The sequence below is a fragment of the Budorcas taxicolor genome, chromosome 5 (assembly GCF_023091745.1).
Source record: "Budorcas taxicolor isolate Tak-1 chromosome 5, Takin1.1, whole genome shotgun sequence".
NCBI lineage: Eukaryota > Metazoa > Chordata > Mammalia > Artiodactyla > Bovidae > Budorcas > Budorcas taxicolor.
Genome location: NC_068914.1, coordinates 117,789,790 through 117,804,814, shown reverse-complemented (window position 1 = coordinate 117,804,814; position 15,025 = coordinate 117,789,790). Strand labels below are relative to the sequence as shown.

At 37.2% G+C, this 15,025-nt stretch overlaps 1 protein-coding gene across 3 annotated transcripts in view; it reads left to right on the top strand.

The window, feature by feature from the left end:
- Positions 1 to 15,025, top strand: part of RBFOX2 (RNA binding fox-1 homolog 2) — a 289,442-nt gene that overhangs the window by 216,121 nt on the left and 58,296 nt on the right. For all 3 annotated transcript variants that reach the window (XM_052641136.1, XM_052641135.1, XM_052641134.1), the window contains exon 3: positions 9,114 to 9,338. In XM_052641136.1, coding sequence (XP_052497096.1) covers positions 9,114 to 9,338 — 225 coding nt within the window. The remainder of the gene's footprint in view (positions 1 to 9,113; positions 9,339 to 15,025) is intronic.

Genomic DNA, 15,025 nt, shown 5'->3' with positions numbered 1-15,025 from the left:
TATCTTTTAGCTCCTTTCAGCCTCACGGTCAGTGCTGTTATGTCTGTTTTATGGTAGACAAAACTGAGGCTTAGTGTCTTGTCCAAAACCACACAAGTAACTGATCACAGAGTTAGGGTTCTATCCCAGGTTTATTTAGATCTAAAGGGTAATCTCTCTCTTCTCCACCTGATGTCAACAGACTGGCCTGTGGGCAAATTGGGCTCACTACCTGCTTTAGTAAGGCTCGTGATATTCTCACATTTTTAAATGGTTGAGAAAAAAATCAAAAGAGGAATAATATTTCAGTGTCCGTGAAGATTTTCCTGGAACACAGATACACCCTTTTGTTTACCTGTTACCTGTTGGCTGCTTTCCAGTTGTAGCAGCAGAGGAGTTGCAGCTGACTCCTGCTTTCTCCCACCCTCCTCTAAGGATGGCTTTACAGAGGAAGGCATTACTTGAGTTGCTTACTTTTTCAGTGTAATGAATATTGTGATAGAGGGAGGATAGCATTGGGAAAGACCCTGATCTTTACTGTTGCAGTCTGGCTGTGACTTGGGAAAGCATCATCTTTAGGGAATATTCTAGATTCAGTGCAGTACAGACATGTATATATTGTGTTGAGAACCCTGCTGGAGATGCTACGAGGAGTAGTGACTAGCAACCCCAGCTATAAAATTGGCTTAGATTTGGATTAGAGTCTGCATATGTCAGCTGTTTGCTGAGTGGCTTTTGATAAGATTCTTAACCTTTTAAAATGTCAGTTTCTCTATCTGTAAAAGGAGAACATTGGAAATACCTAGCTTTTAGAGTTGTGAGAATTAAATGAGTTAATATATTCAAAGTGCTTAGACTTTTACCAGACATATAAGAAACATAGACCCTCTGTATATTTAGAATATATACTTTCAAATACATTTAGTAGACAGTAGTTATGACCAACCTAGATAGCATATTAAAAAGCAGAGACATTACTTTGCCAACAAAGGTCCATCTAGTCAAGTCTATGGTTTTTCCAGTGGTCATGTACGGATGTGAGAGTTGGTCTGTGAAGAAAGCTGAGCGCCAAAGAATTGATGCTTTTGAACTGTGGTGTTGGAGAAGACTCCTGAGAGTGCCTTGGACTGCAAGGAGATCCAACCAGTCCATCCTACAGGAGATCAGTCCTGAATGTTCATTGGAAGGACTGATGTTGAAGCTGAAACTCCAATACTTTGGCCACCTCATGCAAAGAGTTGACTCATTGGAAAAGACTCTGATGCTGGGAGGGATTGGGGGCAGGAGGAGAAGGGGACGACAGAGGGTGAGATGGCTGGATGGCATCACTGACTCAATGGACATGAGTTTGAGTGAACTCCAGGAGTTGGTGATGGACAGGGAGGCCTGGCGTGCTGCTATTCATGGGGTCACAAAGAGTCGGACACGACTGAGTGACTGAACTGAACTGAACTGAACTGAAACTCCTAAGAGGCAAATTTTTAATTTGTGTTATGTCTTCAGTGCCTAAAACAGCTGTGGACCCACAGTAGTTAATTTAGTACATGTCTTGGAATTGAAATTAGATTTCAAATCTTCTCATTTCCTTTTCAGCTGGTTGATCATTCTAAAAGCTTTTTCAGTGGATTTTTCTTCTTTGCAAGTTGGTGCCTCTGTCACTATAATAAGTTTTGTATATCTATAGTTTGTTTTGGGCTTCCCAGGTGGCTCAGCGGGTAAGGAAACCACCTGCAATGAGAGAGACCTTGATTTGATCCCTGGATTCGAAGATCCCCTGGAGAAGAGAAAGGCTACCCACTCCAGTATTCTGGCCTGGAGAATTCCATGGACTGTATAGTCCATGGGTTTGCAAGGAGTTGGACACGACTGAGTGACTTTTCACTTAGTTTGTTTTCTTTCTCTTTTTATTTTGGCTGAGCTGTAAGGCATAGACTGAATCTATGCCGCCTACATTGGAAGCACAGAGCCTTAACCACTGACCGCCAGGGAAATCCCTGTAGTTTGTTTTCTTAAATATTGTTCCCACAAATATATGGTAATGAGGGTTGTTTTTGTTTCGTGTTTTTTTTTTTTTTTAATTTCACGTGACATCCATTACAGTGGCATCCAGTAGGATTTTAATATTTTATCAAGTTGTGGAAGTTTGGCTCCACTGGTCTACCTGGTGCTTGTGTTTGTTGAAAACAGCTTTTATTGAGAGTCTAGAGTTTTAATTGCTTCACATTTTATGTTACCAGTTCTTCACAACAGTATCATAACATTAACATTGCTGTCTTATAGATGAAGAAAATGGGGCACAGAGAAAGTAGCTTGCAGCGTATTTAATTGTTTACAGCTGTAGTGAGTGGCAGAACTGAGGTTGAAATTGTGTTTTGACCATACACTCCAGCATTCCTCTTTGTGAAATACAAAATTTGTTGGGTCTCAGATGAATTTGATAAAATTTTAGGTAATGTGTAAATAGTGGAATAAACAAATTTGTTTGCATTGGCGAAAAATACATTTTCAAAAGTTATCAACAGTCTTCAGAACTTATACATTCCTTTGTGCTTATCATCTTGAACTTTACTCAAAGATGGCATCCTAAAATCATTTGAGTTGCAGTAGTGTACATTCTGCGTGAAATAAGTACTATTCTTATCTTCTTAATATTTAATTTTTCTCCTTAAACTTTTGTGTAGATAATATAATGATGATGAGATGACAGTCTTAAATCAGTTTGTTGAAATATCAGATATAACCCAGATTTGTCTGTTTCATGTACCTCTCTTCAGGGTTTTTCTTTCCCCCAGTCATTTGAAAATAACTTTAGAAAAACTCTTCTCACTTATTTATATCTTCTTACTTTTTAAACCAGAGAATTAGAAATGTAGGTAGGTTTTTCTGAAATTTGGGAAATCTGACTTTTTAGTATAGTTGTAAATTATGTTGCTTCTGGAAACCAAAGCATTATTTTTGTTTATAATACCCTGCCAGCCACTGTAGCAAATTCATGTGGATAGTGGGAGGTTTGGATGCATCCTGCTTTTCGTATCCTCATAGCTTTTCACAAAATGGGACATCATTCTGCTTTTTTGAAAACAGTGTTATTATAAAGGGTTAGGGAGAAATAGGGGTTGAAGTTCTAAAAGGAATGCTCAGGGGAGTTGACGTTTGAGCAGAGAGACCTGAGGGAGGTGTACAAGTCAACAAATGCTGGAGTACCTGTGGCACCATGAGAGGCAGGGCAGAATACAAAGTAACTCTCTTTCATTTTAATGAGCTACACTGATAAGAACTAAAAGCTAACTGTCCTTTATTTTTCCTCTCATCTTTCACATAAAATCTTAGTTTATATTCTAGGAAAGAAAGGAGTTGTAGATAAATCTTTATTAGAGCCTTGTTAGGCAAGGTAGAAATGTTATTTTCATCGTACTCCTTATTGTCAGTTTTTTAATCTTGTGGATGAGAAAGTTTATAGGCTGTTAAGGAAAAGAAGTTATGTCTAGTTTTGTGGGCTACAAGAAAAAGTTAATTCATTTTGTCAGATGAGATATACTTAAACTGTTTAGTCTGTGATTTTAAAACATTTTCATACAAACTTAAGAGGTAAATTCTTACCTAGAAATAATCATGTTGACTGTTATCTCACAGTTTGTCTGCAGGCTGTAGTGCTTCTCTTCTGAACTTAAAACTTAGGAATATAGCCTGGAAATTTAATGGAAGTCTGAAAACCATATAACGTTCCTAAATTATAATAATGTTTACCTGGGGAAATTTTTAGACATTGCAGAGTGTGTGAGGTAAAATGCAAACTCACTCCTATTCCAGTTTCTTACCTGTAGTGTATAAACATAGTATTTTTTAATAACATTCAAAAAAATTCCTGTATGTAACAAAATAAACTATCAAGAGTTTCTTCTATATCTCCTGATAAGGGTTTACATTTCCCTTTTGAGGGAGAAATAGTTCAGCCTCTACCTGTCTTGCATTACTTTGAAACACATGGTACAAAGGCCACAAGCGAATCTTAGAAGTTTTGACCTTTCTTCCCCCCATCTCCCACTGCTAATTGGCAGGTTTGCTCAGCTGACTGAGCCAGCTTTGTCAAGACTGCCTCTGGGGGAGAGTTGATATTGTGCTTTGTGTGCCAGAGCCTCCTCCCCAGCAGAGCTGAAATGGAGGATGGAGGCTGCCCTGAAAGAGGAGAGTCTGAGAGGAGCCCAGTGGGGTATTAGAAGTCCCCCTTGCTGTGTTCATAAACTGCACAACAGTGCCTTTAGCCTTTATGGGTTATTTAGTAGACCTGTCCTGTGTCTCTATTCATGCCTGGAGTTGAAGCATAAGTCTGTGAATACCTTTGGTGCTCTTATTCCCTTATATTCACCAACCCACCTGAAACAGAATTTTTTCTTATCTTATGGCCAGTAAATCCCATGAGGACTTCTGAAGAGGTATGCTTCATGTAGGTTGGTAGGTAGATAGATAGTTAGCACTGAATAATTTGAAAGAGAAGGGACAGGATTATTTTATTTCCTTCTTAGGACACCCAGAATAGCTAAAGCAAAATCATTTACAGTACCCTGACCTTGAGATTATGAAAAGAACTTATATAGTGATGAATGACAAGGATTTTCTTTCCTGAAAAACTATGGGTAAAAACTAGCATAATTTTTAAGAACTAAATAAAGGGAAGGATTTTTATGTAAAGCATTCCTATTGCTTTGTAGACGTGATTCTTAGACACTAGAGACAGCTGAATTTTGATGCTGTAACTTTTGTAGGTAATGTCAATGCCGTTTTTTTTTAGAAGAGCACAATAACTCAATGCTTCAGTATATTGGCTTCCCTTTACTGATTACACTAGTCATCATTCTCTTATTATATTAAAAAATACTTTGTAGGCTTTATTACAAAAGTAATATAAACTTATTAGGAGCATGAGAAAATTGGGAGAGGGGGTTGGATAGATATGTTCACTGTTTTGATTGTGGTGATTTCATGAGTGTACGTATATATGTCAGAACTTACCAAAGCGTACACTATGAATAAACCAATGAGGCTTACTGTAGAATTGTCCCTCGGTATCCACAGGGGATTGGTTCCAGGACCCCCTGCAGATACCAGAATCCGCAGATGCTCAAGTCCCTTGTATAAAATGGCATAACTATATCTGCATATAACCTGTGCACATCCTCCCGTATATTTTTAATCATGTCTTAGTTCAGTTCAGTAATCATGTCTAGATTGCTTATAATACCTAGTACAGTGTAAATGTCATGTAAATAGTTATAAATACAATGTAAATAGTTGCTGGACTATGGCAAAGTAAAGCTTTACTTTTCTGGGACTTTTTTTTTCGCTAGTATTTTTCAATCAGTGGTTATTTGAATACACGCTGCAGAGCCCACAGATAGAGAAGGCCAACTGTATATGTCAATTATAATTATGTCAATAAAATGGTTTATTAATTTTTTTATGACTTGATGGTGAAAAAAATGGACTTATATTGCCATTAATATGTATTTCAGTTTGTTAGTGAGATTAAGCATTTTTATCATGCAGCCATTTGTATTTCATCTGCTGTGAATTGTTGTTATATTCTTTGCCTCTTTTTCTGTTTATGTGTGTGTTTCTCATCAGTTTGAATAACCTGCACTTAGTGATGGTTACCAGTGTGTCTGTCTTGCTTTGTAGATGTTTTCTCCAGTAGGTTTTTCTTTTGACTTTAAAATCCATTTCTCCCCTCTCTTTTCCCCTCCTCCCCCTCCTCTCTCTTTTCTTCCTGTCTTCCATAGCCAAATCTTTTTTTTTTTTTTTCAACTTTTCTGGTTTTTAGGTTTCCTGTCTTACTTAATAATCTCCCCACCCCAGTAACACTCCCAATATTTCTTATGTTTTCATAGTTTTAATTATATTTTATTCCTTTTTCTTTTTTTGCATGGAGCATAAGTATTTTCTTTTTGGTGGGTAGCCAACTTCTATTCAATACAAATATCATCTGAGCCACCAGGGAAGCCTCTTTAATACCAATGCCATATGATAAATAATCATCCCCTCCACTGAATTGAAATGCCACTTTTATCTTCTATTGAGTTTCCATATAAACTTGAATCAGGATTATCAGTGTTCCTTTAATCATTTTGTATATTGAATCGTAGTAGTTTTATGGCAAGTTTTAATATATGATAGAGCATCTTCTTCTCCATGGTTTTTCCTTTTGCAGACTTTATTAATATTTTTTCATATGCAAGTTAGAAAAGTATTTGGTCCTGTTTCCTTCTTTAGGCACCATTTGATTTGCTTCTAATTGGAAATTATACTAGGTTTATATTTTATTTGGGGAATGATTAACCTTCTATCTTTATTATTACTCAGAAATATACCTTTCTATTTATTCAGATCTTATATATTATATGTTTTATATTATAATTTAAATTTGGGTACTCTTAAATAGATGATTATTGCTAATTTTAAAATAGCCATTCATGTATTTTAAAATAGTTTTTCAAGTATTTTCTGCCCATTGGTATATCTTTCTGTGGGATGTGGTTGTTAAAAAGTCGTTAGCTTTCTTTCAAACATGGCTTGTTCTTTTCATTGTGATCTGTTACATTTCTTTATAGATTCTAGTGTCCTTTACCAGATACATGTATTGTGAATATTGTCTTGCAGTCTCTGCCTTGTCTCTTTATTATTTTAAGTTGATTTTTGGATAACAATTGTTTTTTAATTTTGGTGAAATCTAGTCTGTCATTTTTTTCTTTAATAGTTCTTAATTTTTTTGTGTCCCCCCAAATTCCTTGTTTATTGCAAATATGTGAAGATTTTGCTGCCTTTTCTAAAAGTTTTATAGTTTTAGCTCTTACACTTAGATCTATTATCTCTTTCAGGTTAACTTCTACAAATATAGGGTGAAAGTTGAGGTTTATTTTTTTTCATTGGGTATTCGGTTTTTCATTTATTAAAAAGTCTCTCCTTTCCCCCGCTGAATTGACTTGATGCCTTAATATTCACTGTAAATGTTTATTTCTGACTCTGGATTCTTTTCTGTCTCATTTATCCATTGTCTTTAAACCAGTACCACACTATTGTGATTATCATCACTTTGTAAATCTTGAACTCAGGTAGTATAAGTTCTCCAGTTTGTGTTACTGTTTTGACTACTCTAGATCCTTTGCATTTCCATAGAAATTTTAATAACAACTTGTCAATTTATACAAAAACACCTGCTGAGATTTTGATTGGGTTTGTGGAATTTGGGGTGCATTGTCATTTTCAGAATATCCAGCTTTCCAACCTATGATCATATATTTCTCTATTTATACCAGCCTTTGTAAATTTGTTGTTTTATTTTAGGCAGATTTTAAAGGATGGGTGAACCTTCCTTTAAAAAGTAATGTGAGATCTTTCTCCAGTTTTGGATTCATTTTGTTGCAATAGTATGAGTTTAATGGCCATCAAATTAATGCTAAAAACCTGGAATGGTGTTAGACAGTGCTGCTGGAAGTTCGGAGAAGGCAATGGCATCCCACTCCAGTACTCTTGCCTGGAAAATCCCGTGGGTGGAGGAGCCTGGTGGGCTGCAGTCCATGGGGTTGCTAAGAATCGGACACGACTGAGCGACTTCACTTTCACTTTTCACTTTCATGCATTGGAGAAGGACATGGCAACCCACTCCAGTGTTCTTGCCTGGATAATCCCAGGGACGGTGGAGCCTGGTGGGCTGCCGTCTGTGGGGTTGCACAGTCAGACACAACTGAAGCGACTTAGCAGCAGCAGCAGCAGCAGCTGGAAGTTCAGTTTCCTGTAGCTCTCAGTGGGTAGAGAATCCCTTCTTAAATTGAGGGAAAAGAAGGATAACCATAACTGAGAAAGAAAGAGGAATAATTACTATGTTGTTTGGAAGGAAATGATGCTCATGACTAGGAGGAATCCAAGTGACTTAAACCCAGATTTTCTTTGATCCCTAATGATATGATGTCTAAAATACGGGGGAAAGGGTTTATCAAAGTGCTACCACTTTGAAGCATTTGACCATCTCTTTCAGCTATTTCCGAAAGGATAGTGGCCCCAGACTTTGAAAATGTGTTTGTTTTTAGTAAAATAATGACTCTGCCTTTTATGGACTAAAATGGGAGGTCAGAAGGTAAGTTGTTGAGAAGGGAGGATTTTACAAAATCTCTTACACAAGATTTAACTCCTTGTTTGTATCTGAACTTAAAGACTGAACAGAAATAAGACAGGGGCTATGGAGTCAAAATGGCTTCTAACGGGCTCCCGCTGTTACTGTATGTTCTGTAGTGATATTTGAGATAGCACATGAGATCCCAGGTAAGCATCTGGGGATGGACGCCGTGTCGAGAAGTATCTGCTAGCCTTGAAATGCTAGCAGTAATTATGAAAAACTCAGGGTTTTTGTCTAGGAAATTTTTTTGTCTAGTTTCTAATTTAAGGAAAGGTTTTTTTTGTTTTTTTTTTAATTAACCTAGTGGCCAAGACTTAAATAAATCTCTACCTTGAAATTCAAAGATTAATTTTGTCAAAAATGTACTTTCTCCTGAACTCTGTGTTCTTAAAATCTAGAGGTGTATATCATCTGGTTTTGAGAATTTAATTTATACTGTCATTCTACCTGTTGCTATGAATTGTAATTTCAGTTCAGTCACTCAGTCGTGTCCGACTCTTTGCGACCCCGTGGACTGCAGCACACCAGGCTTCCCTGTCCATCACCAACTCCCAGAGCTTGCTCAACTTCATGTCCATCAAGTCGGTGATGCCATCCAACCATCTCATCCTCTGTCGTCCCCTTCTCCTCTTGCTTTCAGTCTTTTCACAGCATCAGGGTCTTTTCAAATGAGTCAGTTCTTTGCATCAGGTGACCAAAGTATTGGAGTTTACAACAAATTACAAATAAATTACAAAGAATTATAATTTAGTGAAATTAATTTGTTTTCCCCTAAGAATCACTAAAGGAATAGAGCGTACTAACGAAAACAGTAATGGCTCAAACAAATTTCAAATCTTATAACTTATCTTCTGTAACAAATTTCCTTGCATTTAAAAAAGTTTGGTTTAAAGGAAAATCTTTGGTCCTTTGGTAACTAGTCAACTTTTTTTGTTAGTCTTATCTTCTCTTTCTCTGTTTGTTCCAGGGTAACCAGGAGCCAACAACAACTCCTGACGCAATGGTTCAGCCTTTTACTACCATCCCGTTTCCACCACCTCCACAGAATGGAATTCCCACAGAGTATGGAGTGCCACACACTCAGGACTATGCCGGCCAGACCAGTGAGCATAACCTGACACTGTACGGAAGCACGCAAGCCCACGGGGAGCAGAGCAGCAACTCACCCAGCACACAGAACGGATCTCTGACGGTACGTGAGTGATGAGGCAGCGAAACAGAAGGAGGCCTGTCATCGTCCTGTTGAAATCTTCTTAATCATCATACCCAAAAACCCTTTGAATTAATTTTGCATTTACCTTACATTGCATAACGCTAATGTAATTTCCATTCTACTCCAAGCACTGTAATTAGAAGATAAGGGTTTAGAATAAAGCTCACAGTCAGTGCCCAGCAGCTTACAGTCTAGACATGGGACAGACAGTAAAACAAGGTAAATGTGATGATGAGAGTTAACTTAGCAAGATGCTGCTCTTTTCAGCTTTACGAGTAACCTTCATTCTGCAAAAATCTCACGGTCCTTCTCTGTCCTCATTGTCCACAATCTGTCAGCAGTATCCACAATCTGTCAGCAGTATTCTACACATTGCCTCCTCCATCCTCCTTGAAACACTTGAGTTGTTGGCTTTCATGACACTCCCTGTTTCCCTCTTAGGCACTGAAAGTCCTTCCTTGGTCTTTCTTGCTGGTTTGTCTTTGTCTATTCAGCTTTTAAATGTAGTACTCCAGAGCTGGGTCCTAGGACTCCTTTCCCTCCTGTTTTTTATCTTGTCTCTGTTGCATAATGATACTACTAAATTCACCTAGTTGCTCAAGCGAAACCTATGAATGATTTTTTCTCTGTTTCCATCATCTCTGCATCCAATCCATTAGCAAGTCTTGGTCACCGTGACTCTAGAACATTTTCCCACTTCAGCCTCTTCTCTTCATCTTACGACCATAGCTGGATAGTGTCCATAATTAAGAGCTCAGCATTTCCACCAGATTTTTTAGGTCTGAATCCTAATATCTTCTCTAATTAGTAGTATGACCTTTGGCCAGTTATTTAATCTCTCTCTGCCTTGGCATGTTCATCTGCAAGATGAAGACAGTAGCACCTATTTCAAGTGGCTTTTAGGAGACTTAAAAGAAGTTAATTCATGTGAGGTGTTCATCATCATTGTCACCACTCTAATCCAAACCTTTTCACTTTTTCTGTTACTGTTGCCTAATTTATCACATAGCAGCCAAGATCCTTTTTCTCTTAATGCAAATAATGCTATTTCCCTGTTCGATTCTAATGGTTTTCTAACATACTTAGAATAAAATCCAAACTCATACTTGGTTTACTAATCCCTGGCCCCAGCCTCCCTCTTTGACTTTACCTGTTACTACTAATCTAGTAAGCGAGTAAAGGAAGCATCATAAATTACAGTAGGTATGTTATCACATCATACAGGAAATCATTTTGTTTGTGGGATTGTGTGGTATATTTCCTAAGATAAAAATGTCCAATACTCTGCATAGAAAGATCTCTCTCTAGTTTTTAGCTTTCTTTTTGCCTTTCTGTATCAGATTATCAGGAGGAGAGCTTAACTCAATCTTTAAATCACTTGATAAGATTTACTTCCCTATAAAGAGCCTTGAAAAGTCTGGGCATGGTAGTAACAAATGAGGCTTTCTATAGCGTCCATTCTAGAATTAAAACACACAGGCGGCTGTATTGGCTGCATTTCCAAATCACGTACAAATGATGAGGAACTTACAGATTTAACAGAAGTACTAGAAAAGAAGGAAAAAGAAAGAATAAAATATTATAAATCAGAGGCTTTATCAAGGTATTTTAATCACTAAGTATTTCTTTGCTAGTTATCAGTGTTTTTCTTTTTTCTATTTTCTATTTCTTATTAAATCAGTTTTGGTAACTGGTGTTTTTCTAGAATTTTTCTGTTACCTGTTAATTAGCTATTTTGTTGGTATAAAGTTATTCTGATAATAATTCCATTGATTATTTTAATTTCTACTGCGTTTGTAGTGATACCCCACCCTTTCATCCTTGATTTTGGTAATTATGTCTTCTCTTTTTTTCTTGGTTAATCTAGCTAAGGTTTTTTGATTTTGCAGCTTTTTCCAGAAAACCAGCTTTCAATTTCATTGACTTTTAAAAATCTATTGTTTTTCTCTTTTGTATGTCATTTATTTCCATTCTGATCTTTATTATTTCTTTCCTTCTGCTTGCTTTGGGTTTGATTTGGTCCTATTTTCCTAGCTTCTTGACATGTAATCCTAGGTCATTGATTTTAGAATTTTATCCTTTCTAATATATGTTTAAAGGTACACTTTACCCCTTAAGTTTCCCTTTAGCTGCATCCCATAAAGTGTGATATATTGTGTTTGCATTTTCATTCAGTTCAAGATATTCTTAAATTTTTCCTTATGATTTTTTCTTTGGTCTTAGCTTATGGTCTTAGCTTATATAGAAGTGTGTTGTTTAATTTCCAGATGTCTAAGGATGTCCCAAGTCTTTCTCTTTTATAATCCCATTGTTCTCAGAGAATATACTTTGATTTCAGTCTTTTTAAACTTAATGAGACTTGTTTTACAGCTTAGTAGATGAGACGGTCTGTCCTACAGAATGTTCCTAACCAATTAGGCCTTTTATCAATATGAAATGTCCCTTTTTGTTTCTATTAGTAGTTCCTGTCTTAAGTCTGTTTTGTCTGATATTAATATCACGACTGTATCTATCTTTTAATTGCTATTTACATGACATCTTTTTCCTTCATTTAGTTTCAAACTCTGAATCTAAGGTATGTCTCTTGGGGAAAACAAACAAACAAGCAAACATACATACATCTGGATCGTACTTCTTTTTCCAGTCTGAAAATTACTGCCTTTGTATCAGTATTTAGTCTATTTACTTTTAATATAATTGTTAATATAGGTGGATTTATGTTTGCCATTTTACTATTTGTTCTTATATGTGTCTTGTCCTTTATTGTTCCTTCTTTACTGATTTATGTTAAATAAATTCTTTCTGTATCTTTTGAATCCCTTTGCAATTTTTTAAATTATTTATTTTTGTTGTTATTTTTTTATTTTCTTAGTTCTTGATCAAGAATTACATCTTGGAGTTACTACAACCTACTGATGGCTGTGTGTGTGTGTGTTTGTATGTATGTGTTATGCTGCTGGTAAAATATAGCAGTTTGGTCCAGTGGGGTTCTGTCCCTTACCATCCTTTCTGCAGGGTTATTGTCATATGAAATGAAACAATATAGTAGTACAGTTATTGCTTTAAAAAATCTTTTATTTTTAAAGAAATTTACCATCTCCATTGATCTTCATCTCTTCCTATGGATTTGAGTTATCTTCTAATGTCATTTCCTTTTAGCTGATAGTACATCATGTAGAATTTTCTGGAGGCTAGATCGGCTTGAAACAAAATTTCTGTTTTTGTTTGTCTAGGAATGTCTTTCTTTTGTCTTCATTTCTGAAGGATAGTTTTGCTAGCTGTAGAATTCTTGGTTGACAGTTTCTCCCTGTCTCCTCAGCCCTGTGACCTCAGCGAGAAGTCAGTTGTTAACCCTGCTGTTGTGCTCCTGTATGTGTTGAGCTGTTTTTCTCTTGCGGTCTTCAAGATTTTTGGTTTATCTTTGGCTTTGAGCAGTTTGACACTGATAGATCAAGGATAGATATTTTTGGTTTTATCATACTTGCAGTTTATTAAAATTTGGGGGTCTGCGGATTGTTTTCCATCAAAATTGGGAAAATTTTTAACAATTTTTTCGAATGTTTGTTCTTTCCGTCTCTTCTTCTGGGACTTTTGCCACAAGTATATAGGGATGCTTGTTTGTTCCCTACAGGTTCAGATTCTGTTCGTTTTTAAGCTGGATCTAAAGTTTTGTTCATTTTTCTAAAGTGTTTTTTCTTTCTTTTCTTTTGATTGGATAATTTCGATTAATCTGTTTCAGTTTACTTATTCTTTATTCCACCAGGTCAAATCAGTTATTGAGCTCATCTGGTGAAGTTTTATTTTAGTTAATGTACTTTTCAACTCTAGAAATTTCATTTAGGATTTCTATAGTTCTGTCGAGATTCCCTACTTGACTAGGGAATATTTCCTTAAATTCTTGTCATGTTTCCTTTAATTCTTTGAATACATTTGTAATTGTTACTGTGAGGTCATCTGCTACAACATCTAGGCCTGCTGAGAGCCTGTTTCTAGTTACTTGATTCAGGGCCTGTTTCTTGTTTACTTGAGTCAGGGCCTCACTTTTCCTATTTCTTTGCATGTCTTGTAACTTTTTAGTAAATTGGTTGTTTTAGTAATATATTTCAACACTCTGAAGTTTGTTGGTTTTGTTTTTGAGAAACACAGAGATGAGTGTTTATGTGTGTGTTTTTAGTACTTTACCTGGATTAAACTGTGGACTGTGACTCCACCATGGTCACTGATGTGTCTGCTTAATGATTTTTATTCTCCTGTTTACTTTTTATCCTGGCTGGGAGTCACTCCTCTCTCTTCGTAGACAGTGATTTGGGCATATGTTGTGCTCAAGCACCTGGAGTGTGGAAAGCTTCTGCCTTCTATTGATCTGTTTGTGATTGGGAAGTGCGTTTAGAGCCCAGCCAGTTCTCAAGTGTGCCTTCGCCTTTTCTCTCGTCGCACCCTCCTTTGTCTCCCCCGTCCCCATCCCAGTATTTTCAGTCAGTCGGGAATGTCAGGAGAGCATAACTAGTTACTCTACAATTCTCTCATTTCCCGGATCTTCCCTTCGTATTTGTAGCTGATCGGCCACGCACACCAGTCAGACCACAACATCAAGCTAGAAGAACCAGTTAGGTTCCTACCAAGTTTGCCACTTTTAGCTGACAAAGCCGTGGCCTTCTACTGCACCCCACCCACCCCAGTACCCCATGCTGAGTCTACCCCCTCTGACAGCAAAACTACTGGTTTTCATGGTTTGTTGTTGCTCAGATGCTCAGTCGTGTCCAACTCTGCAACCCCACAGACTGTAGCACACCAGGCTTCCCTGTCCTTCAACGTCTCCTGGAGCTTGCCCACACTCATGTGCATCAAGCTGGTGATGCCACCCAACCATCTTGTCCTCTGTCGTCCCCTTCTCCTCCTGCCTTCAGCCTTTCCCAGTGTCAGGTTCTTTCTAATGAGTCAGCTCTTCACATCAGGAGGCCAGAGTATTGGAGATTCAGCTTCAGTGTCAGTCCTTCCAATGAATATTTAGGATTGATTTCCTTTAGGATTAACTGGTTTGATCTCCTTGCTCTCCAAGGGACTCTCAAGAGTCTTCGCCTAACTATCCTGAAAGCTTTCCTGGCAGAGCTGAGGATTAGAGGATGGAGTTCTTGGGTTGGAATAGCCCCAGGAAGAAGGTTTCTAGCCCCCTGCTGGTATTAACCCTAAAGCTGTAGCAACTTTTCATGAAATTATTCTGTTATCTGCCTTTAACTGATTTCTGGAAGCCTAAAATGACTGGTAAGTTTTCTTATTGTTTCGAGGAGGGGATTCACTAACATATTCATGCCATTAGAGCCAGAAGTCCCTTCCCTGAATCATTTCCTGATCATGTACAAGGCACAATACACCTCTCCTCACCCCTACCCATTTCTCTTTCTTTCTCTCTCTTATTGCCACAGTTTCCCATGGTTTCAAAATCCCAGAGTGTGTGTTTCTAATGACAGTGAGCTCTGTTCCTTCATAAGAATATATACAGTTTAGACTTGTGTTCCTCATCCATATGACCAACTATTCATTATGTTATTTTATATTATGTTGACCAATTTGAGTTCCTACAGATATATTGAAGTAAGACTAGGAATCCTTGTGAATAGATTGTGAATTCATTAGTGCTGTGGAGAAAATGGAAACTCCTTGGCTTG